The sequence below is a fragment of the Suricata suricatta genome, chromosome 12, assembly GCF_006229205.1.
Source record: "Suricata suricatta isolate VVHF042 chromosome 12, meerkat_22Aug2017_6uvM2_HiC, whole genome shotgun sequence".
Taxonomy (NCBI): domain Eukaryota; kingdom Metazoa; phylum Chordata; class Mammalia; order Carnivora; family Herpestidae; genus Suricata; species Suricata suricatta.
In genome coordinates, this window is record NC_043711.1 from 95,333,704 (window position 1) to 95,358,047 (window position 24,344).

General features: G+C 56.1%; 1 protein-coding gene across 2 annotated transcripts in view; it reads right to left on the bottom strand.

Annotated features, from left to right (window-relative positions):
• Window positions 1–15,517: 15,517 nt before the first annotated feature.
• The window catches only part of UBE2V1 (ubiquitin conjugating enzyme E2 V1), a 29,627-nt gene continuing 20,800 nt past the window's right edge, over window positions 15,518–24,344 (bottom strand). For both annotated transcript variants that reach the window (XM_029916011.1, XM_029916012.1), the window contains 2 exons: window positions 18,536–18,661; window positions 15,518–17,313 (listed from right to left, as the gene is read on the bottom strand). In XM_029916011.1, the coding sequence (XP_029771871.1) occupies window positions 17,167–17,313; window positions 18,536–18,661 (273 nt within the window). In that variant the 3' untranslated portion in view covers window positions 15,518–17,166. The remainder of the gene's footprint in view (window positions 17,314–18,535; window positions 18,662–24,344) is intronic.

Here is a 24,344-nt window from a genome sequence, read left to right on the forward strand (position 1 = left end):
GTCATTCTATTTTCTTTGTTGGCCGGAACTATTTTGTAGTAACACATAATACTAACTGGGGAAAAACGGAGCCAATGAAGATTTCCTCTTGCTCCCGACCCTCAGCCACGCACCCTGTTTAGAGTTGTCTTCCGGTACCTTCCAGGGATTACCCCAGAGCCCACACACAGGTCCACACACATTCTCTTTCCCACTTTTGCGTTTGCTTTACAAGTAGTATTGATGTATACACTCTTGGGGGCCTGGCAGTTTCCCCTTAACTGTGTGTTCGGGGCCTCCCGCAGCCTCGTGCTTTGTCACGGCTGCGTAGCATTCCGTCGGGCCGTGGCCCGTGTTGGCGCCCCCAGACCGTGCTTGTGTTTGGGGGCTCGGGAGTGCTTTCTGGATGATCGGGCCTCAGAGCTGCAGGTAAGTGCCTTTCCTCTTCGGGAGCCATCCCTAACTTGCCCTGAGTGCCCACCTGCCACACAACTACCCGCCAGGAGACTGAGGCACAGACCTAGTCAGCTGTTAAGGGTGAGCAGAAATAGCTTCACCTGAGTCTCTCCTAAAAAATAAAATCAAAACACTTCTTGGTTTCGCTTCTTCCTAACTGCAGAAGAGAAACACGTCTGTGGCAGAAACTGGAGAAAATACAGAAGATCGCAAAGTTAGAAAATAAGGCTTTTGGCCTCCCCACTGCCCCCCCCCCAGCCTCTCTGGCTGGACTGTCATAGTCCCCGCCTCACTGGTCCCCCTGCTTCCAGCCTAGCTCCCCCACGGTCCCTTACAGGTTCACAGGGCCAGTTTGCACCCCCGCACGGAGGCCATGTGGCGATGCTGGGGATGTTTTAGGTTGTCACAGCTGGCAGAGGGTGTGCTGCTGGCATCTGGTGGGCGGAGGCCACTGCCTACCACCCTGCAGCGCCCAGGATGGGCCCAGGACAGGGAACGCCCCAGCCCAGCTCCGATGTCAATACCCCAAGGCCGAGAGCCCTCCGTGACCGAGTCATGTCCTGTCTGTCTTGGGCTCAGAGCTTCCACGGCTCCCTCCTCACACGGGACCCAGGCCAGGAGTCACAGTGGCTGCAGCGCCCTGCAGGACGTGCCCCGTTGCCTCCCCACCCCCCTCCCTGGGCTCCAGCACACGGGCTCCTCCTTCAGAGCCTCCTGCCGTCTACCTCTGCCTCTGTCTAATGTCACATCCTCCGGGAGACCTCCCTGATTCCCTCTTTAATATTTAATGTAATTTAATATCTGCCACTCCCTTACCCTTTCTGCCATCTTTCTCCCTGACGCTCGGCCCCGAAGTCGTACTGATCAGCATGCAGGTCTCTCCCATCCAGAACACCGAATCCATGAGGTACAGAGAGGGCTGGCCTTATGCAAAGCAGGCCCCTGGCACACAGTAGGCACTCAATAAGTGCTAATGGATTGACAGTGGGCACTTCAAAGTCCTGGTGTCTGGGCAGGGGTTGGGGAGAGAAGATCCAGATGCTGAAAGCTGGCCACTGGAGTGGAGGCCCAGAGGGAAGAGCAGGTCCCCAAGGCCACCAGGCTAAAATTTCCTATACCTGGCCCTCCCAGCAGCTATGCCCCCCACCCTGGGCCCGGCCCCGAGTTGGCCCAGGGCTTCTCTCACCAGAGACAGCAGCAGAGCTGGAGGGGACTCCAAGGGAACTCCTGAATCATCCCTACCACGTATGGAGCACCAACTGTATGCCCTGCCTTGGGCAGGGCTGCACAGAGATTGTACCTCAGTGATTTCCTGGGGGCCGGGGGTGGTGAATCAACCATCTCCCTGTCCTGAGGGCCTAGCCCTACAACATTTATGGAGCACCTACTGTGTACCAGTGACTGTACTGAATGTACATGTACCGAATGTGTCATGAGAGAGAGATTCCAGACAGTGGATTTAGGGAGGGAGACAGTGCCCTTTTCTGCGGATTCTCTTAGTTCATTTTCTTGAACAGAAAGCAATCTTTTTGGAAAGAACTAAGGAATTCCCAAGTCAGAAAAAACACCACCCTACCACCTACCGATGCTGGGAGGAAGTTCAGGAGGCCTCGGAGCCCAGAGGGGGCACCTGGAGAGAGGCCTCCGGGAGGAAGTGGGTCCTGGGCTGAGGCCCCAGGATGCACGGAGCGGAAGGGCCCTGCTGGGGGGGCAGCCGGCCTGCGGGGTGCTGGGGGTCGGGCAGTGGGCCCAGCAAAGTCCAGGCCCCTTGCTGCGTGTCCCCGAGTCTGGGGTTTGGGGGGTGGAGGGGTCCAGCCTCATTCCTGCGACTGTCTGTCTGTGTGTCCCTGGCGCACTCCTGTGCGGGGACTGCGAGGTCACAGCCCACTGTCTCATCTACCAGTCTGTCCCCGGGGCCCAGAGCCCACTGCAGGCATTCAAACTCAGGTCCTTCCAGAAATTCAGAATGTGGTCATCGGGACCTCGGTCTCCACACATATCAGTAATTTAAGGGATGAGACCCCGCTGGAGCAGGGCGGGCCCTACCTCAGTGCTGGGGGTCCTTATGAGGACAGGGGAGGACACACAGACACACCGGGAAAGGTCACGTGACGAGGAAGGCAGAGACTGGCAGGATGTGTCCATAAGCCAGGAAGCAGGGTGGCGTGCAGGCATGGGGACAGGCCTGGGTCCCGTGTCCCGGAGCCTTGGAGGGGCCTGGCTCTGTGGACCTCGGTTTCCCAATTGTCCAGAACCGGGAGGGAATAGCTTCTCTTGCTTTCAGCCACCGGACGTGTGGCAGCCGCCGGACACTCGCAAGCTCTGCCCGAAGGGCTGAACGGGTGAGTGAGGGCAGAAGCCGGACTCAGCTCTGGTGGCTGTCCAGGCCACGTGCGCGAGGTGAGGTGGTGGCCGCGTCCCTTGTGAGTGGGCTTCCAGTCTGGGGGGCCTGCCGGGGCTGTGGGGCCAGGGAAGCCGGGGGCCGTCCGGCGTGGGGGGGGGAAGGTGAGGAGCCACGAGGTGACAGAGAAGTCAGGCTGCATAGACGTCACCCCCACGTCCACACCCAGCGCGGACACCGGGCTCCAGGGACCTCGCCCCTCCTGCTGCCCTCCGGATCTGCCTCGGCTCATACTTATCTTCAACTATGAACACCACTCAGAGGGTCCGCCCAAGTGACCCTCGTCACCTCCCGCTGGAGCCCAGAGCCAGGCCGTCAGGAGGGAGTGTCTCCACCCATCCGCCCTGCGTCCTTCTGCCGTGACCTCTCGGGGTCAGGAGGCAGCGGGATGCAGGGACAGAGCCTGAATCCTGGCTCTGTGCGGAGAAACGGGGGGGGGCAGTGGCTGCTCCTCTCTGAGCCTCAGTTTCCCCATCTGTAGTGGGGAGAAAGCTGCCCGGCTTCGGGAAAGCTGTGGTGGAGAGCGGATGAGACACAGCTGGCCCTGGGCTGGCGGGGACCCTGGCCTCTCGGTGTTGCTAAGAGAGGGCTTGGAGTCCTGCTCCCCAGGACACAGCCCTGAATCCTAGAGGGCGTTAGGCCTTCTGGGCCTCAGACCCTCTCAAAGCCGCGGTCGCTGGCCCGTGGCCTGTCTGGTGGCCCCACAAAGCCATCCCTAGCCCCTAGGAGCTCAATATCTTTAGAAGGACCAAGGCTTGGATTTCATGCCCATAAAATGCCTGAAATCAAAGCAAGGCTGAAGACACGGAGGGTTTTGAAGTTGGCTTGGGGCAGGAGGGGCCGTGAAATTCCCGGTGGTCTCGGCCTCTCTCCGGGAACCACTTCAACAGGGGCCCTGGGAGGAAGCTAGTGGCCAGGTACAAGGGGACGTCTGTCATTTTAGCCTGATCTGAATTCCAACAATCATACCACGTCGTGGAGAAGACGGTCTGGAAGACTCAGCTGACAACCGCCCTTTTTCCTGCTGTGAGAAGCAGGAAAGCGAGCGGGGAGCTGGGCCCCGAAACAAGAACTGTAGTCCCTCCTCTGCTGCTCACTGGCTGTGTGACGCCAGGCGACCTGCCTGGCCTTTCTGTGCCTCGATTTCCTCACCCGCCTAATGGGAGATACTAATAATCTCTCCCTCAGAGGGCTGCGGTGAGGGTGACCTGGGTGATTTTGTGTGACTGCTGGCCCCGCCCCCTGGGCGTGGTTAGCGCCCCGGCACCGAGACACTGTTACTGTCACTTTTACGAACGATATGAGTATTAGCTTCTCTGAATCTAGCGAGGGCCCATCATGCTTCAGGACCTCCACAGGCGTCATCCCACCGAGTCCTCCCACGACCAGTGCCGGGAGAGGAGGGACCTTGCCCCGGGGGCACCCAGCTGCTGGGGGGGGGAGGGGCTCGGGCTGCGATGTGAAGCCCAGTGCTCTGGGGGCACCGCCCTTCCGTCCACCCGATCCCTTCTCTTCGGGGATCTGAGCGGCTAAAGGGAGGAGAGAAAAGCCCCCCATGTTCCCACGGGCTTCTGCACCGTCTACACTCCGCGCTCTGAGCTGGGTCATCCTCCGTTGTGGGGCCGCCCCGTCCAGGGTCTTTCGCGCCCCCAGGGCTCTGCCCACCAGGTGCCAGCAGCACCCCTGAGTCGTGAGAACTAAAAACGTCTCCAGGCATGGCCAAGGGTCCCAGGGAGGGGGCAGACCCTGGCTGACAACAGGGCTGGCATGGGTGTGAAATGTTGAGGGATTCCTCCCTGTCTACACACACACACACACACACACACACACACACACACACACACACCACACGGACACAGATGCGCTTAAAAAAGTAGAGCATTTTAGGCGAGTTCTACATTTACCCATAAAAACACAGCTGGGTGACAGTCACACATGCATTTGGCTTCAGCAAATCCATCTTCTGGAGGTAAGGGGCTAAGGCGAGAGCAGGGGATGGTGCGTGAATACTGGGGTTCCCCTGGCCCCCTGAGCGGGAGTCGAGGCTGGGCCCACCTGCTGGCCCTGGCGGTGGGCATCTTGCTGCGCTGAGCAAATCAGAAGTTCAAGATCTTGGCTTTTGACCCACACACCCCGTGAGCCTCTGTGAGGCTCATGTCCCAGCGCCGACGGGACTCGGCTGGACGGTGGGGCGCGCTTGTTGGGGGTGTCTGTGGCCTCTTACTGGGTGTTCTCTCAGGGGCCACGGTGCCCACGCTTGGGGTGGGGGTGGGGCACCTCTCTCACGAACCCCCCACCCCACGTGGTGGGCGACAGGAGGACAGAGTTCCCGCTTTCTCTGCGGCAGGACCCCAGCCTTATCTCACTCTCCAGGCCAGTTCATGGCTGACAGGGACGCACCATTCTTGCCATTGCACTGAGCTCGGGGAAACTGAGGCTCGGAGAGGGCCCAGGGCTGCAGAATTCCGGGCCCAAACCCCTGGAACCCAGGTGTGGCTCCACATGTGGGGTGCAGGAGTCACTCCAGGGGCTCTGGGTCAGGCCCCCACTGCTCCATAGAGCATCCCCTTGTCTGGACCCCCCCTCTGATCGATCCCAGGGCCTCCAGAGTGGGGGGAAGAAATCAGGACATGCCGAACAAAGAAGGAAAGGAGAGACGGAGGGGGTGCCCTGGAGCCCCGAGGAAGCGGCCCTGCACCTTCCCTGTTACTGGCCGCCGAGGCCACCTGCCGCGGGGAAGCCCCCATGCTGCTGAGGGACCCCCCGGCCCACTGCTTCCTCGCACTGCGAGGCCCACACTAAGGGGCCGTCATCATGCCCATTTCCCAGACCGGGACACTCAAGGCCCAGAGGTCAGTGGCTTGCCCAGACTCACAGAGAATGATGTCGGGGGGCCAGGATCAGAATCGGGGCTAACGGCCTCAGAGCCCACGTTGACCCCTCGCTACGCTGTACGGCTTGTGGACACGCATGGTCTCAGGCGCTCCCCAGATTCAAGGAGCCCCGCACCCATCTCCCAGGGCACCCATCAGCCACTTGCCAGCTGTGTGTCTTTGGGCCACTGGTGCCCTTCTCTGAGCCTCGGGGTCCCTGGCCCCGCCCCCTGCCCCTACCAGCACGAACCTGGGCCAGGAGGTGCCCGGTCAGAAGAGCCAGTTCTGTGACTTAGGCAAGCAGAGCTTTGGGGGCGCAGAGACCTCCACACACAGCCTGTGCAGATTCGGCCCTGGCTGGCTGGGGTCGGACTTCCTGGGCGTGGTTCAGGCCCCGGGGTCCCTCTCCTGGCAGCCTGGGGGTCAGGTATGATTTCATAGGAAGTGCTGGCCTTGGGTAACGAAGTCACGGGCACCAGCCCAGGGGCTCTAGTCCGGGGCTGGGGGTTGGAGTACCTCTCCTAGGGCTGAATTCTCGGTGGGATGGGGGGGGGGTGGGGACTCAGGGCTCTGAGTCACAGCCTGGTCAGGCCGAGGGGCCCAAGGCTCAGGGTCCAGCAAACGGCTCGAGGTCCCCCAGCATGCCTGCCCCTCTTACCACCTCGGGGCCTTTGGGAAAGTTGGGGTCAGGGGCCTCTCAGAGCTCAGGGAAGACGTGTGTAATGTGCCCAGTGTGCAGCAGATGGCTCTTCAGATTTGATTGTTGTCCTTGGTCCCAGGGTCACCTGGCTCACCCCTACTCACACTGGTCAGAGTGAATCTCACTGTGGCTCAGAGCTGTGTGATCTCAGGCCAGTCACTCAGCCTCTCTGGGCCTCAGTTTTATCCTGTTCACATAGGGAGACCCCAAGGTCATGCAGCAGAGGGCTGAGTGGGGCCTGGGGTCCGGTCACATCTGTGCTTGGTGCCCAATGGGGGGCTGCGCCCACAGGGAGAGGCAGGGGACACCGGTGCCTCCGGAGCCACCTGCCCAGGTGGGCTGTGCCCACCGGAGGGAGAGCAGAAGGCTTTAGGGGCCTCCCTGTCTCTTTTCACCCACACTGCCTCTGGGAAGCTGGGACGCGGCCCACTGCGGCATCTGTCCCCAGGCCAGCCCTTCACTCAGCTCCGGACCCACCAGCTTCCTTGATCCCTCCATCTGCCATCCACGCAGTGGAACGTACCCAGTGCTGATTGCCGCCCCCAAACTGCCCAGGAGCAGGCAACGGCAGCCTTCGGGGGGCTGGGCCCAGAGCTGGGGGTCTCTGCTCCTCCTCCCCACACCCCTGCCCGCCCCCAGTGCACTCCACTGCCCCAACATTCTGCTTCCTGCGACTCTAAGCGGCCATGGAAATCGCCTGGGAGCCATATGGCGTGCAAAGGGTCCATTGAGGCTTGGTGCCCACAGTCCCACTGCTTCTTACCTAGTCCCCTGGGAACACCTTTCCGCGCCCTGTCCTCTCCTCCCGCCCTCCCCACCCTGGTCCATCTCGGTCACCTCCCTGTTCCCTGCCGCCCCCCGCACCCCCATGTGTCTTCTGCACGCAGCTAGGACTCTAAGGAAACCCAAGTCACGCCCCGTTCCTCCTTTGCACAGTCTCTGTCTCCCTCAGAGAAAAAGGCCAATGTTTACAAGGTCCTGCGTGATGTGTCCCTTGTCACTCGGCCTCGTCTTCTCCCTTACCTCCCTCGTTCACTCTGCTCCCACCACACCAGCCTCCTGGCTGTTTCTCCAACAGATCAGACATGCACCTGCCTCAGGGCCTTTGCACTGGTTGTTTTCTCTGCCTAGAACATTCCTCTTACCCCCTTATCCACATGACTCACTCCCTCATCCTATTCGGTTCCGATGCCACCTTCTGAAATAGCAGGCCTTTCCTGCCCGACGCCCATCACCCCTGTCTTTCTACCCTGCTTTATTTTCCTCCATAACATTTATTGCCAACCAATATTCTACATTATTTTTTCTTCCGATGCCCCCCTCCACAGTCACTCCCCTCCCCCAGAATGTCAATTTTATGAAGGCAAGTATTTCTGCCTCTTTTGTTCTCTGCTATATTCCCTGGGCCTGGGGCAGAGCCTGGCACACAGTAGGTGCTCATTAAATACCTGCTAGATGAATGAATCCGGAGTTGTGGATGCTGACGCACCTGTGGGCTGCTGGGAAGCTGTCGGGAGCTCTGTGATTTGGAATCACTCTACAAACTGTAGAGTGCGCGCGCCCTGGGTCAGCATGCTCTCGGTGGGCTTTGTGGGAAAGGGGCAGCCGAGGGTCCTGGTGTTTACGCTCAGATTCCCAGAGCTGGGTGCTGATCAGGGGCGAGGGCAAGAAGGGGAGGCAAGGGGGCTCCTGGGTCTGGCTTGAAGGCCTCTGACCACAGTGTCAAGTTTGTGGAGAGAAAGGCCAGGAAGGCAGTGGGGTCAGTGTGGCCGGAAGTGGCCGGCCCAGTCTTCTGGCCTGAATTATCTGGGAAGAAAAATAATCACATTCCAAGGAACCCGTGTCTGGGGCGCCGAACCCGCTGTGGGGGCGTGGTGGGAAGGCGAGGCGGGGCTGGCCGGGGCAGGTGGTGGCCCTGCCTGAGGCTCAGAGAGGTCAAATGGTCAGGTCAGGGTGACCCTGGACGGCTAGGATTTGGCCCAAACCGGGGGAGGCGCCCCCACTTTGTGAATGGCTGGGGCATGGCCTCAGGTCCTGGGGAGGGGAGGCCACTGCTGCAGACTGGGGTGCAGTCCAGGGAACCCCTCATGGCAGACACTCCCCTCCCCCAGGCCTTGGTGGGGGCAACTGGGCACACAGAGGGTCTACTGACCCTATCAGCCACAGAGAGGGCCCGAGAGAACTCATGACATTTCCCAGAAGGGCCCCGAGGCCCGGACCCGGGGAGAGCGGTGGAGATCGGTAGCAACAGTAACGAGAACAGCTCACACTGTGTTCCAGACACTTTCCTGCACTGTCTCGTTTGTCCTCCCCTCACCTCGTGAGGTCACCCCGTTCTTGCTGTCACAGGTCCTGGAGGCCCTGTGGGGCCTGCCCCCACCTCATCCCCTCTCACATGCTCTCCCAGGCCTCCTTGCTGGTCTGTCCTCCCACCAAGCTCACGCCGACCTCAGGACGTTTGCCCCTGCTGCTCCCTCTGTGGACTCCTTCTCTCATCTGCGCTCAGCTCAGAGGTCGCCTCCTCAGCCGTGTCCTCCCCACATCAGCTCCCTGAACGGTGTTTATTGCCTCAATCCAGTTCTTAAACTGTGTTATATATTCATTACTTCCTTACTCTGTGTCTCTCAGGCCTGGGGTGACAGCTGTGAGGCCCAGGGGAAGCCCCCCGATATTTGCTGAATGAACCAGTGTCGCACAGACCTGTCCTCTCTCTATGCCTCACGTGTGAGCGGAGGCCCCAACAAGGCTGCCTCTTAGGAAAGATCTTGTTTCACCCAGACTGGACTTCAACACAGGACAGGGTGGGGGTGACGGCTCGTGTGGCCCCCAGTTCACTGCCTTCCTCTGAGGAAACGCCTGACGCCCCCTCTTTACACCCCACGCCCCTCGACAAGCCCATGTGGACTCTGAGCCCGTTTCTAGAACATAGAAAAGGGGACTCAGGTCGGATGTGGGGGATGTCTTGGGGCGGTGCAGGGGCCCCACAGCCAGAGGTAGGACTGGAAAATCATTCCCAGCAGGGCAGCATATGCGTCCGGCGCGTGTGTGGGAGAGGCGGGACCAAGCCGATGAAGCCCGGGCAGGAGCTGCTGGACCCCGGCGAGCCCTAGGTCTGTTGGTTTGTTCGTTCATCCATTCATTCTTCATCAGCCATCGCCTCCCCTGTGCCCAGCAGGGCTGTGTGTCTACTTGTTCATCTGGTCACAGAATGCCTGCGATGGACTTTTAATTGATGATGTGACGTGCATCTGCCCACCCCAGGGCCTTTGCGCCTGCTATTTCTTTTCCCTGGAACTGTCCGCCCTGCCAGGCTCCGGGCACAGCAGTTCCTCCACACACTTAGAATCACCTCCTCAGAGGTGCTGCCCTCCCATCCTGTTCCTTTACTTGTGTCTAATGTTTTGAAAATGACTTTATCTGTTGTCCGTGCCCCCCATTCAGTCATCAGCTCCACGAAGGCAGGGGTCCTTTGTTCTGCTCCCTGCCGCGTCTGCAGCGAGGCAGTCAGCATGTAGAAAGCCCGCAATAAGTGCTTGTTGGAGGAGTGAAGCAATGAACCAGTGAATGGAAGCTCTAGCGGGGAGGCTCAGGGTTGGGGTGCGGCTCCTAACCTAACTGGGAGGAGGGGCGACCTGCAAACTGAGGCCGGAAGGAGGGTGACTGGTGGGCAGGTGAGGATGGAGGAGGAGGAGGTTTTATCTCAAGGCCGCATTGAAAGTAGCCCCGGGGCCCCTGGGCGGCTCAGTCGGTTAAGCGGTTAAGCGGTTAAGCGTCAGACTCTTGGTTTCGGCTCAGGTCATGAGCTCATGGTTCGCGGGATCAAGCCCGGTGACAGACTCTGTGCTGACAGTGAAGAACGTGCTTGGAGTTCAGTCTCTCTCCCTCCCTCTCTCTGCCCCACCCCCACCCCACTCACACTCACTCTCAAAAATAAAGAAACTTAAAAAAGATACAAGGTAGCTCAGAGGTGGCAACTGGTGAATAAAAGTAAAAAAAAAAAAAGGGCGTTAATCCATTGCCACCATTAAAAATTGAGATATTTTACTAAATCCTAATGTTTGGCTTCTTCTCTTTTGAAAAATCGAAAGATGTGGCCATCCTGAGTCCACATTCCAGAGGCGAATAGGTCAGGTTTCCAGTTCGCAGCGGCCTCCATCAGGCCCTTGAAGGATTTGGGTTTGCGATTCCTGAAGCCAGAGACGGCCGGTGTAGCTGGGGTCCACTAGGGGTAGGGATCCTCCAGGGGTGGGGGGTGGGGAGTGGGGAGGTTGCACACCGTCCCCCTGGGGCTTCCTGCAAGGCCCTTTTTTGCCAACTGCACGAAGGCTCCTGGGACTCCAGCTCAGAGGTGGTCCCTCTCTGCCCAGGGGCCACGTCTGTCCAGGCAGGGGCCTGGCTGGGACCCGAGATGTGGCCCCAGAGCCTGCGCATCGGTCTGCAGCGCGCGGGCGCCCTCTGCTGGCCCATTCAGGGTGCGCAGGTCTGAGCCAGAGCTGGTTCCAAACTTCCGGAGGCCTGGGAAGTTTCTTAACTGTTCTGCTCAGCGTTCAGGGGCGAACTAACATTTCCTGAGGGCTTGCTGTGTGCTGAGAATCCCACAACATGTAGAATCTCCGGGAATCCTCAGAACAACCCCGTGAAGTGGGTGTAGAGAGGCTAAGGAGCCCGCCCAGCGCCACACAGGAGGTAGGATGAGCTGGGGTTGGCCCAGCTGACTGCTGATCCCAGGGTCCCTCGCTGGGGTTGTGAGATGCGTCATGTGGAGATCTCACCTCTCCTCATGTGCTTGTCCTTGCATCCACACAACCCTTTACAAGTGTCACCGGGAACTGCCAAACTCAGTCCCTCCACTGACTTGTCCACCATCCTGAGTCCAAACACCATTCAGCGAGGTCATGGAGAGGCAGCCCGAGGCCTCGTGGGACATCGGGGCCCTTCCCTCATCACTGCCCATGGCCGGGAGAGGAAGGCCCAGGCCCAACCCCGGGGAGGAATTCACATGCTCACTTAACAGGTTTTAACTTTGGCATTGCTTTTCGGTATTGGGGGCACGACATGGAACATGCCAGATGAGGCACTCGCCTGCACGAGGCCCGTTCCGGTGAGGGAAAGAGGAACAACTAAAGATATTGTTAGATATTAGTAACGACCCGGGTGATGTGGACAGAGGATGGAGGTTGGGAAGGATGCAAATAAGCTGCTATCCTGGTGATGGGGAGCCAGCCACACAGAGTGAGGGTGAAGAGCATCCTAGGCTGAGTTTTTCTGTGAGGGGGATGGGCTGGGGGTGTGTGTGTGTGTGTGCAAAACTGAGAGCCGGGGAGGTGGCTGGGAATGTAGTGTGGATGTGAAACTGGCTGCTCGAACCAAGAAGGCTCTTGGTGTGCCCACTCTTTGGCACGAGGTCTGTGCTCGTCCAAGCTCTGGGGGGGGTAGGACACATCAGGACGCTCAGAACACATACCCTCGCCATGCAGCAAACCATGGGCGGTGCCAGGAAGCCACGGTGCGCACGCCTGTCTTCATCCCTATTCACTGACGGGACTCTGAGGTGCTCGGGCCTGGAGAAGGAGCTGAGAACGTCCCAGCTGACCACAAGGGAAGGGTTTTCAGTTTAGGTCCTTGTACACGGGGCCCTCGATGGCTGGTGAGGGGGCCTCCCATCAGCGAACCCTGCCAAGAGCACCAGTCCCGTCTGCTAACGCTTCAAATGTCCGGGTCGGACAGCGAGAATTCCTGGTGGGGCACGCCTACAAACCGGTAGGAAAAACTAACCAAGAGGACACGGTGGAGAAGAAAAAAACCATGACTTTTCAACTTGAGAGCACACAGGCTCCCACCTAAGAAAATGCACAGGAAACTGGACTGGCCATTCTGCTCAAGGCTGGGTGGGCCGAGGGGTATGATCAGGAGGGGAGCCCTCCATTGCTGATGGGAGGGGGGTTGATACTTCCTCGCAGGCAACTTAAAAATGACAGAAAGTCCCCGTGTCCTTGGATGGAGAAGCTCACTCCCAGGACTTGACTCTCCAGGTGGACACCTGCGTGTGCGCACATGCACGCGCACGCACAGGCAGACGCGCGCGCGCGCGCACAGGCACACGCACCTGCAGGCACATGCACGCGCATGCACCCTCAGGTTGGCGAGTGTTGCAAAACATCGGCGACCCGCCAGGGCTGGGGGTGGGGGAAGCCCGTGTGCTGGGTGCTGGGCGGCTGTTCGGAAGTACACGGCTCCTCCCCAGGGACTTGTCAGGACCTGTTTGGGGAGGAAACATCCAGGGGGAGAGCAAAGCAGGGGCCACGTCCCCAGTTATGTTAAAACACTAACGGTGGGAAGGAGATTCGGGAGGGAGCACTGGGTCCACGCGGCTCCCGGATCTGAGGGCCTGGGACGCGGGTGCAGGCTGGGAGACGAAGGCTCAGAGGCCAGAGAGAACTTCGCCTCCTATTCTAACCCCTTCCTACTGTTGGAAGTACTTCCGTCGTCAGTAAAGATAAAGGTGGAGTCTGCAGTTTGGGCCATGGGGGATGTGAGGTGTCCGTCTGTCACCACCAGTGTGCCATGTCCTCTGTCCTTTATCACAACTGACAATAGACCTGGCTTCTCGCCAACTGGACACCTTCACATTTTAACATTTCTGGAGTTGGGACATCCCTTATAATCGATAGTGTCTTACACTGAAAACCAACAGCATTTTTCCTTGGTTGCACATAAACTAATGGTACCACAGTGGACTGCATTGGACTCAGTGAAACATGGGTCCATCTTCCGTGAATCCTGCAGCAACTCTTGGCTTCTGGGAACCTTCCGCCTATGCTACAAGGGGTGCTGCCTGTGCTCTGAGGACCCCCAGGATGACTGTGGGCAGGGACTTCAGGACCACATGCCTCCCAGGTGCCCAAGATCACCATGATAACCCCCTGGGGAGGGCTGAGCTGCAGCCGGTGGCCCACCAGCTGTGAGGTCTCTGCTCCTTGAGGGGAGTGAAGTTTGTCAGTTGCAGGGAGATTTCACCTAAAAATCTGCATTCACAGCTTCTCTTGCAGATCAAAGAGCCTGCATTCCTCCGGAGCCCACATCCCTCCACACTCACCCACCCCCGACTCACCTCCTGGCTCACAGTGGCAAGGCGACAGCAGCAGTGAGGCTGGCTCTAGCACGAGGGCCTGCTCTCTGCCAAGGTCACCTCCAGCCGGCCAATGTGAGGCGGCTCGGATACAAGCAGCAGCAGGGAGCCTCACGTGGCCCCCACAAGAAAGCCTCCGGGGGAGGTCCGGTTATCACGCGCACAGCCCGGGGCTCCATGCGGCCCCCGCCCCAGCAGATTGGAGAGAAGACCTGCTTTCACAAGAGGCCCTTCCTTGGAATTCCCTCCTCTGCTGGGGAGGGAAGGGGAAAGCCCTCGTGCCGTGGAGTCTTTACTGGGGTTCTGATGAGGGAGGAATGTGGAGCAGGCACGAGCTAGGAACGGGGACAGGGCTCAGGGTCCCCGGGCTCCCTGGGGCGGGGGGGAGCGGGGGGAGTACAGAGGGGCAGAGGCTGAGCCCGCCAGGGACGACAGGGCCTCGGTCTGTGCTGTACCTGCCCCTGCCCCGCCCCCAGGAACTTCCAAGGCAGGACAGAGACACAGCTCAAGGACCCCACCCTCCCCCCAAGACCGTGGTGAAAGGTCCCAGGGTCCTGGAGACCCACTGCTCATGTGCTGTTGGTGTAGGGGTGGTGCTTCCTCGCCCACTCTGTCAGGTCGTCATGCCGACCTCCACACACCCCCAGACCCCGCAGTTCTACACGGTGAAAAATAGACGTGTCTTCTCTCAAGAGCAAAGGCCTGGCAGGAGCTGGGCACCGGGGGCGTGCGATGGGAGGGTGCCACCGGGTGATGCAGCGCACGGGCCCCCAGACAGGTGCACCTTCTGGTGCACCTAAATCTAGGCCCGGCCTGCAGACCACCTGTAAGCCCCTAGCAACAAGGAAGAGCAAAGCACATGACCGTGGGACATAACCACAGATCAGACCCGAACGGTTACCACAGGTTCGGGCTGGATTTCCGAAACTCCGAGGTCAGCTCTGGAAGCACGTTGGGAAGGTGAAAGGCGCACCGACCGCTCCTCCTTCCGGGGGCCCCATGGCACATCAGAGCTGCCGCCCTCAGTTAGCCCCGAGTCTGCCCTGGGCTTTCCAGCAGCCTCGCCAACTGCCCGTCTTTTCCCTCCCTCAGGGGAACTAAGGCCGAAGGGCCAAGAACCCACAAATGGTCCCAGGCCAACCGCCTCCCAGCAGGTCACTCTGGAGACTCCTAGGGACCACCCCTGGGGGGTGGCCTCTGGTGGGACAATATGGCTCTTCCCAGGCCCCAGGTTCGGACACGTGGGCTGGCTCAGAAGGACGGCCCTGCCCAGCCACAGGACATGGGTCGTGCCCGCTGGCGGCTGGGACCAGAGCAGGAAGGTCAGATCCTGGATTAAACGGCCGCAGACACCTTCCCACTCCTTACACGGTAGGTGGCAGGCCGGCCGCCGTCCAGGAGAATTCTGGTCTCAGACCAGAGACCCACGTGCAAGTCTGTTTCCCTTCCGACTGACCCAAACCAACCGGTAAGGGGGGGCTCCGCGGGGCTCCGTAGCTGGAGTCCCACAGAGCCCCTGAAGGGACGGCCCCACCCCCATTTTCACTACTGTCTGGCGGGGGCATGCCTGTTCCTGGCCACCGGTCAAGAAGGGTTTCCACAGGTGAGCGTCTACAAACTCATCTGGGAGTCAGGGGTACTGAGTTCTGACGGAGCGAAGGTCGCCCCGCCCCCCGCCCCGCCCCCGCCCCGCCCCCGCCCCCGCCCAGAATTCCATTCTCTTCACCCTAACTTTACCAGAAGAATTGTACTCAACTGTTACTGAGTTTCATCAGTAAAAAAACTTCGTGGAAATGTTTTCTCTCACAGAACAAATAAAATACGTACACAGTACCTTCCATTTTGCCCTCTTCACTGACTTAGGCCCTTGGTGGAGGTGCGCCGACCCTGCTTTCAGACGTCAGTTTGGATCCCAAAGCATCCAAGCCATTAAGTCCTGTTCCTAGATTACATGCCGACAGGAAGAAGGGCACAGCTTCTTAAATATTAACGCACACTTTTTTATTATATTAAAATCAGGCAATGGTCTGACAATAAAAAGGCTGCTTATGGAATACTGTTCTGTTAATCTTTACTTACAGGGTGTTAAATCCTTAGAACTAAGGTTTCCCCCAGAAAAAGATGAATGGAAACACCGATTGCTTTTCAGATTTGATAGCTGCTGCTTCAAAAGGTGGTTTTACACAAACACTAAATTAAAAAAAAAAAACCTTTAGAACACAATGAATCGCTTTTATTTCGGTACGCATCCACATCTCAGCATTTAGTGGTCCTGAACAGAAAAGTGGAAAAAACGCAGCAATCTGCCAGGAAGTCAAGCCCGCCCGTGTCGGGGGTCTGCTGTGCACACCGAGTTCTTTCTCCGTCCCTGCTGAGGACCGTGAGAAGCAGCCGCGCCGAGACCAAAGGATGCACCGGATTCAAGGCGCCTTCTGCTTCCGTTGCCACATTCCAAACTAGACCCAAACGGACTGCAAGGGGACCCCAGGAGAACCCTGTTTAAAATCGCTTCCATTTTTAAAAGCAAAAGCAATGACAGGAAAAGAAAACAATTCATTCAGAGGGATCATGTGTGCTTACAAGTGTCTTCTGTGGCCTTGCTCCAAGTTTAACCACCAAGAACTTTGAGAGCTGGCAGGTCGGAGTACCCCTGGTGACTGTTCTTTTCGCTTTATCAAAACCTGAGCTAAAAGCCGCGTCCGCTGACGGTGACGGCAGAGGGAGGCAGGGCTGAGGACCCAGTATGCGTTCCCAGGCTGCTGGAGAGCGAGTGGATGTGGCTCCAAAACTAAACGAGGGAAGTCAGACTCTTTCCAACCTTACCTGACGGCTTCTGGCCAAAGCAAGGAAGTACTGTGGAAAGCGCTGGGTGGTGATGGTACAGAGAGGAGGAGGAAGGGAAGAGCAGCACCCCTCGATTAAGGTGGGGGAGAAGATATGGGGGAGAGCCCTGAATTCCTCACCGAAGGCCAATTTCAGAGGGGAGCGGAGGGGGTTACAATCTATGCTCGGCCAAGGGTGGTCGTGGAAAAGTGAAGAAGGGACGATGGCTTGGGCAGGGGGAGGCATCATTTAAGACTTAAAAAAAAGAAAGCAGGGGTGCAGCTGGCGCACCCCCGCACACCCAGCAGTAGTCCCACAGGCTGTGACCTGAAACCTTCACACCTCCTCTAGCAAGCCACCCCAGGCTGGAGGGCTGCTGCAGGGAGAGGGAGGGAGGCAGGAGGGGGCGGGGGCAGGGGCACGAGAAGGGGAGAAGGCAGAGACCCCAGGCCATGTAATCAGCAGCAAGGTGATTGTGTGATGTGTCTTTTCACAGTTGAGTTAGATGTGCCCCACCAGTTACGATGGGAATCAATTTTAAATATACTTTCTTGATCCCAGAAGTTCAACTATGTGGACAGTGGTTACACTTGACAGGATGATTTGTTATAGCACAACTTATATATTTTAAATGGACAAAAAATTAGTATCGTTTACAGTATCTTAAGATAAACTGCCTTTGAATGGGCGCTTCCTTTCCCGTACTTTGAGGTCTACAAGACGTATCTAGAAAATTTACTACTGTGGAAAATGAAGACTGCTTAAATCGAATGGGGAGGAGGGGGTCTGTGGTTTTTCTTTTTGATTAATTGCTGTAACACTGTCCTTCGGGCGGCTGAGGGAGTTTCATGTTTTCTTTAGACATCATGAGGCGCCGGAGCTCCTGCAGGACGACCTTGATGCTGTAGGAGTTCTGCCATTTGGCCAGCACGGGCGTGGCCCTCGGGTCCACCTGCAAAAGGCCAACGGAAAACACTGTCGGGCTCTCAAACGAATGAATCGCTGTATGTTGGAGTTACCCTACAGACACGAGTAAAAACGCGTTTTTCAAGTAGAACGCGCCGATCACACAAAGGGATCCGACAGGCAGAACGCCTGCATGATTCCCTCCCTCCAGCCGGTCTGTTTTTCCCGGTTTGTGTCCCTGGCTGGGAGACAGACGTCTTAGGTAAGTAAAGCCACTCTCAGAAAAATGGCCACACGCTTGGCAAGACTCAACCCAACCGGCTCTAGAACAGTGGCCCGCTCTCCTGGGCTGGCTGCTGCCACTGCTCAGAGCCTGTCCTTTGTCAAGTCTCGCCCTCGTGGATGATACAGATGCACAGGGCACCGGGTCAGCAAAGGCAGGCGGCGGCCAGATCCACGCTCTAGGGACAAGGACTTGCCTCAGAGGCACACTCTCTCGAGTTTTGGCAGCCAATTCCTGAAAGAAACTTTCCAAAGCGTGGGTCGTGTTCTGGGTTCTGGCCTTTAGGTGGAACTCAGAGACGACACGAAACCCTGAGCACGCAGCGGCAAGCCTCATCTCTTCCCAATTTGCTTTCAGGTCTTCTGAGGACCTCAAAACAAAGGCTCGGCTCACAGGATGCTAACGTGTAAAACCCTTCAACACCTGCCGATCTTCCCTTTGAACGAGAGCAGGTCTCAAAGGTGCAAAGCATTTGGCAAGAAACACACGAAGGAAGAATTTATTAACATCACTTTTTGATTTTGTCGTATTTACTGTACTGTTGCCGTGACCGCCTTCTTATGACAAGTGACACAGGTCTCCCATCTATGGTGGCAAAAATACGTTTACAAAGTGAGGCCATTAAACCGACAAACTACTGTGTGCCACAAATAAGGCTCAGGAAGTCAAAGCATGATCCTGGATAAGGTCTGGCACGTCTAGGCCTCAGTTTCCCCATCTCTACCTCAGGAGAATGCACCATGAGGATGGAGAGAGCTCGTGTCTCCGAGTGGCTGCGTGGTGCTGGCCCAGAGCGAGGGTCATGGGAGGGACGACTTAAACACAGCCGGGGAGCCGGCCTCCACCCCAACGGCGCACGTCCGTGCTGCGACATGTCCCGCCATCCAGCAGCCAAGGGACACATGCGGTTAGGGCCAGAGGCCCCTGACGCTCAGCACAAAGCCTTTCTCAACCCAAACCAGGACGGGCAGGAAACACAACTTACCACTCCGTTAGAACTATTAACTCCGTTCATATTAATTTTTGTTACAAATCTTACAAAGGGGGGTGCTTCTGGGTATTTAGGTCCACATTCTATTTTAAGGCTGTATATTCGGTTTTCATAAATTGTCTGGAAGAAAAAGGCACAGAGACATCAGGCAATTACCAACCATGAACTCACAACAGCAGATCTTTCGAGGCCCCACGAACTCCTGCAGCGCTGGTGCGTCTGCTTCCTCTATACACAGTCTACTCGGTGTTTGTTATCGTAACTAGTCTCCACACTAGTGTATAGGAATTCTGGTCTTGGGGGAATAATAAGAAAATTGAAAATAGCATCATTGAAATTCTGAGTTAGTATTATTTACGTCCAATCAGATGGACTGGTTTTCCTATTAATTTCTCTACTTTGCAGCTCTGTCCTATGCTCTGGGAATGGTGTGTGAGAAGCATTTGCTCTGGGAAGCAACACTAAAGGGCTAATCACGCCAGGGCCCTCAGCCAGCGCATTAAATACCACCGTGTGCAAAGCAGCGAGGAGGCAGCTCTTCACTTCAAAATGAAAGAGCAGTCAGGGGGTGTGCGTGGATGCAGACAGAGCTGCTCCCCATCTCATCGTTACTCTGGGGCTGTGTGCCGCCTCTCCCTGCAGACTTGACATTGACCTGAGAGATCACAGGCATTGAGTGGGTGAGGTGGGGAGCCAAAGATACGGCCCGCATAGGAAAAAACTGTCCTCCATCACATGCCAGCAGTGGCTCTGTAGAAAAACACTGGAAAGTCCAATCTCCCATGCCAATGGACTTTCCACGGTACTGTCGTTGGCAGGCTGTTGGTCTGCCTAGAGCGCCCTGCCCCCACCTGAACTACCACACATCCACGAAGACCCAGTTCAAGTGTCACCTGGTCAACTGCCACCCAGTTCAGTCGTCACAGGGGAAGGCTAGTCCACAGCCTTCTGTCCTGTCTGACGTCCTGACGTTATCATTCACTTGTCTGAAGACCACCCTGAAAGGCGATGCCTCTCCATAAGATGGGCCCCCTCGAAGGCAGAGGTCACCCACTCTCCATTAGGTCCCCCATCCCCAGTGCCTGCTGCCAACAGTAAAGGTTCCTGTGTAGACAGCGCCATCTAGCTGTCTTTGGGGGGAATCACTTACAGAAGATGTGATTTAAATCCTTGGAAACATTATGTCTAAAGAGTGATCCATCCCTGATTAAAAAAAAACAAAACTGGAACATATTTTAAGATTCAGAAGGCATTCATATGGGGCACCTGGGTGGCTCAGTCAGTTAAGTGTCCGACTTTGGCTCAGGTCATGGTTTCACAGTTAGTGGGTTTGAGCCCCACCAGGCTCTGTGCTGACAGCTCGGAGCCCGGAGCCTGCTTCAGATTCTGTGTCTCCCCCTCTCGCTCTCTCCCTCACTTGCGCAGTCTCTGTCTCTCAAAATTAAACTTTAAAAACAATAAAGGAGGCATTCATAATATCCCCATGAGAACCTCATACATCCACGTAACAGGGACTCCAAACTGACAAACCTGAACTCAACTCTGAATTTCCACCTGGCCTCGCTCAGCCTGCTCTTCCCTTTGCTTCCCTTCCCACCGTCTAGCTGTTAGATAAAGCAAAACCTGGCAATTCCCTGCTCTCTTACCCTCAACCTTCCAGTCAAAAGAAAGTCTCAGCTACCACCTCCTACAGGGACCCCACAGCCACCTGCTTCCCTCTACCTTGTCCTTCCTCCCAAGCACCCCTGATCCCTGTTCACTTGCTCCCCCTAAAATCTGTTCTCCGCACAGCAGACTGACTGACCTTTCAAAACCAAGAAGGGGCCCTGCAGGCCTCACCCTTCCCGTGGCTGCTGGCGACCCGAGAAGGAAGCCCAGGTTCCTGGATCAGACCCTGCGTCCCCTTCCTCTTTGTTCCTCTCCCTCCCCGTCTAGCCCCCACGGCTGTATCGGGGCATCAGTTGTGCCCCCGCGTCCATCCTGCAGCTCTCTGGCTGAAGGGCACCCTCCTCTCAGAAGTCTTCCTGACTCCCCATGTAAGGTCTCCTGTCAGACCCCCCTCCATAAACCAGGGGTCTCAACCGAATTGGCACTCAAATGTTCCTTGACTTGAATATTGCTCTTTACAAGTTTATATGATGAATCACTTGTTGCAACTAAAGTGCTCCCTCTGAAGATAAAAAATCAGTAAACACAAGGAAGCAAAAAGGGATTTATGGGAAAGATGATAAAAGGTCTGTCCGCAGCACCTAGCCCGTCTCCGTCAGCAGTCAGCAACTACGCACTCAGCAGCGTCTGCTCACTGTACGACCCCAAGTGCGTCTCTGGACGGGACGTGCCCTGCATTCACGCTCAATGGTCTGTCACACACCTGAAGGACAGAATCTCTTACAGACAACAGTCCCTGGGGGCATGGGCTTGGGGTAGTTACAAAATCAGTAAATCTCTTTAAAATACTGGATCCACATTTTGGAGGTTCTGATGCACCAATTTATTCACCTGCTGGAATGTTTTATGGCTTATCAGCCTCGATAAACTTTCACTCGTCATTCTATTAACAACAGTGGCAAAATGGTTAGGAAGGCGTGCCGCTTGGTAACAGGATTCTGATTATTTCATACATTAAACCTTATCACGCTTGACACCATGAAGTCTAACTTAAAAACAGGCATTCTATGACTGACTTCTTAGAAAGCAAAAAAGAAATAACTAAATTTCTGACTATTGACATTCAGCTGGCAATTTCACTGGAACCCAGTAAAAAATGCCTCACGTCAAGGGAATACAGAGACACCTGAAGGATCATTAAAAAGCCCAAAGCAAGACTTTTGTAGAAAACAGGGTTCTGGCTTTCTTCTTCTGTTCTGCTTACTGGTTGCTCCAGGGACCTGCTAAAAGGCTTCACGGAAGAAGGGAAATGCGCCTGAAGAGCTGCTGCAGCACGGCGCCTCCGGGAGGAGCACTGCTCCGGACTCCTCATCTGATCGTGGAACTTCCCGCCTCGTGGACATGGCACGGGCTTCGTGGGGCGACCTGGCAGCGCCTATCAGGATGTGCAACAGGTGGGCTCACACCAACAAGGCCCCGTCTAGGAACTTCCTTGTGCACAAAAACGTGAAACACAGTCCGCAACCGCCAGAATAGCTGTGAACCACGGCCACGGCCACCTGCAAGGGGCTGACTCCACAGATCGGCATCTTCACGAAACCGGAAACCCTGCAGTCTTTGCAAAGGCTGCGGCCCAGACACAACAGGGAAGGACTGCGGAGACGTGGCTCCTGGGGTAGCCAGCGAGCCACAGAGCGGCGCCCCCATAACAGCTGACGCACACCTCCCTCCACGCGTGCTGAGGCGAACTGCACACCGGCTGCTCCGTGCACTGGACACCCGGGCCCAGAGATTACAAACTCCTCTGGGCCCGACTACACATGCCTAAGCACGATGAAAAACATCAGATAAATTCCAATACAGACATTCTACAAAACACCTGACCAGTATTCCTCCAAACTGTCAAGGGCAACAAAAACAAGAAAACCCTGAAATCTTCACAGCCACAAAAAGCCCAGGACAGGATGACAAAAAAAACCCAACATGGTGTCTTGGATAGGATTCTGGAACGGAAAACAGACACAGGTGAAAACTAAGAACACCGGGATAAGATATGGATTCTGGTTAATAGTCATCCATGAGCATCTGGATCACTGGTCGTAAAAAATGTAGCATCCCAACAGAAGATGCTAACAACGGGGGGGGGGAGGGTACATGTGAGAACCTTCCATACTACCTTCACACCTTTTCTCTACATCTAGAAGTATTAGAAAATTTATATTTAAAACGTATGATACATGAGAAAGAAAAAGGCATGATTGCAAAAATAAGCAAAGTGACACAATCTCAGTATATAAAAAGGTGACTCTGGTCAACCGGACAACTGCTCCTCAGGTGAAATCTGACGCAGGTGTACACACGTTATGTGTGACATACAGGGTGGGTGCAGGCTACAGGAGAATGAGGGGTGGGCCCTTTAAAAAGTGAGAAGTCCTTAAAGGAACGGCTCTGAAGATGAAGGAGGAAAAGGCACAGGAAGAGGGGTGAGGGGAGGAATTAATCTGGAGAGCTGGGGAGGTGCACAGGAGGAGAGGTGGAGGGGAGGGGTTAATCCAGGAAGGGAGACACTGCACTAGGTACTTTAAGAGAATTTAATATAGGGAATTGGTTAAATAGGTGTCACTGGACTGAAAAGACAGAAAGGGGTCTGAGCTAATACAGAGGAAACTGGCAGAAGGCAGTAGTGTCCCTTGGCTGGGGGACCAGAAGGAATAAAGTTTTTCAGACCTAGAGGCTCAGAGTAAGAGGTCTCCAGAGCTGATCTCAGACCTCCAAGGAGGCTCTGGGAGCACCCCCTTGAGTTGGATGGAGGCTGGGACCCATCGCTGAGGCCGGGGACGAGGGGCCATTACCAGAGTGGAGCTACAGAACAGGCAAAGGTAAGTCCCTTCTTTTTGCCTTTCAGGTGCTCTCCTGTGTCCCTGATTGGAGGAACCCAACAGAGCACTAGCTGACAAAGGACGAATGTAGTTTGCAGAGTCCTGGCCCCAGTACTCAAAGCAGAGCTGAGAAAGGTGGGCTTGGAGTGTAAGCACCCCTGCAGGCAGTGAGGAGACACAATCTTCCTCTGTGCCAAGCCTCTCCCTCACCCACCGGCCAGGGTATCCTGAGTGAGCTGCTGGACCCATCTTCAGGCGACATTAACTATTCATGTCTCTAACTCACTGCTGGTGCCACCCAAATGCTCCACAACCTAAGACTAAACTGTCCAGTTAACCACACAAGCATCTAATATAAAATACGAAGGAGAAAGGAGGCACCTGTTCCTTTCCATTCTACTTCTGTTCCTGCCATGTCGGCCTAAATGAGCCCCTCACTGGGGCTTTGAGAGCTGCTCTGACTTCTGGCGTCTTTCAGTGTCCCCAAGCATGGTCCCTGCCTCCTGAGACCACTCCTCCAGGTGCTGGGTTCTGTCGGCCCACACCCCCGCCATGTCCTCCCGGCCACAGGGCTAAGTCACTGTTTCCTGCTGAGTTGGCTCTGTGGTCCTACACTGTGCCTTCTCTGCTTTTGCAGTCCAGCACCAATTTGATCACCTTCCTCTATTAAATTAGCTTTGTTGAAATACCTAGCATGGTTTTCTCTTTTCCTGACAGAGAGTTAAGGGGAACAAAGTAAACTTACTTTACATACTCTGTACTGTTTGATAATTTTTATGAGGATGTATTCATGTATCATACATGTCACATAAAAATTTTCAAAGAGACAGATCAACATGCACTCACATGGAAAGACACCCACCATCTGTTATGTGAAAAACATGAAGCTGTGAAACACTGTGTAGAACAGGTCTCATTTTTATTAAAAAGGATGTGCATTTATGTTTGTGTACCCAAAGCAAAAGCCAGTAGAAACACACACAGTCTGTGGGGAGTGTAAGGAAATGGGGGGAGGGCCACCCTCCTTTTCGTGCACACACTTGTGTAGGTATGTCTCGTTCTTAAGCACGTGTAGAGGACTTTTAGAGAAGCACGCGTATGAACACACACCCAAGCTCTAACCCACGCACAAGAACACGATCCTGGAGAACCCCAGAGGCATAATGGTGTTTCTCAACTGGGGCGATCTCTGCCCAGCCCCCACCCCAGCATCTGGAGACGCTAATGGTTGTCACACCGGCGGGGAGGTGCTACTGGCATCTAGTGAGCTGAGGCCGGGGCGCTGCTGACGCTACAACGCACAGGACAGCCCCGCA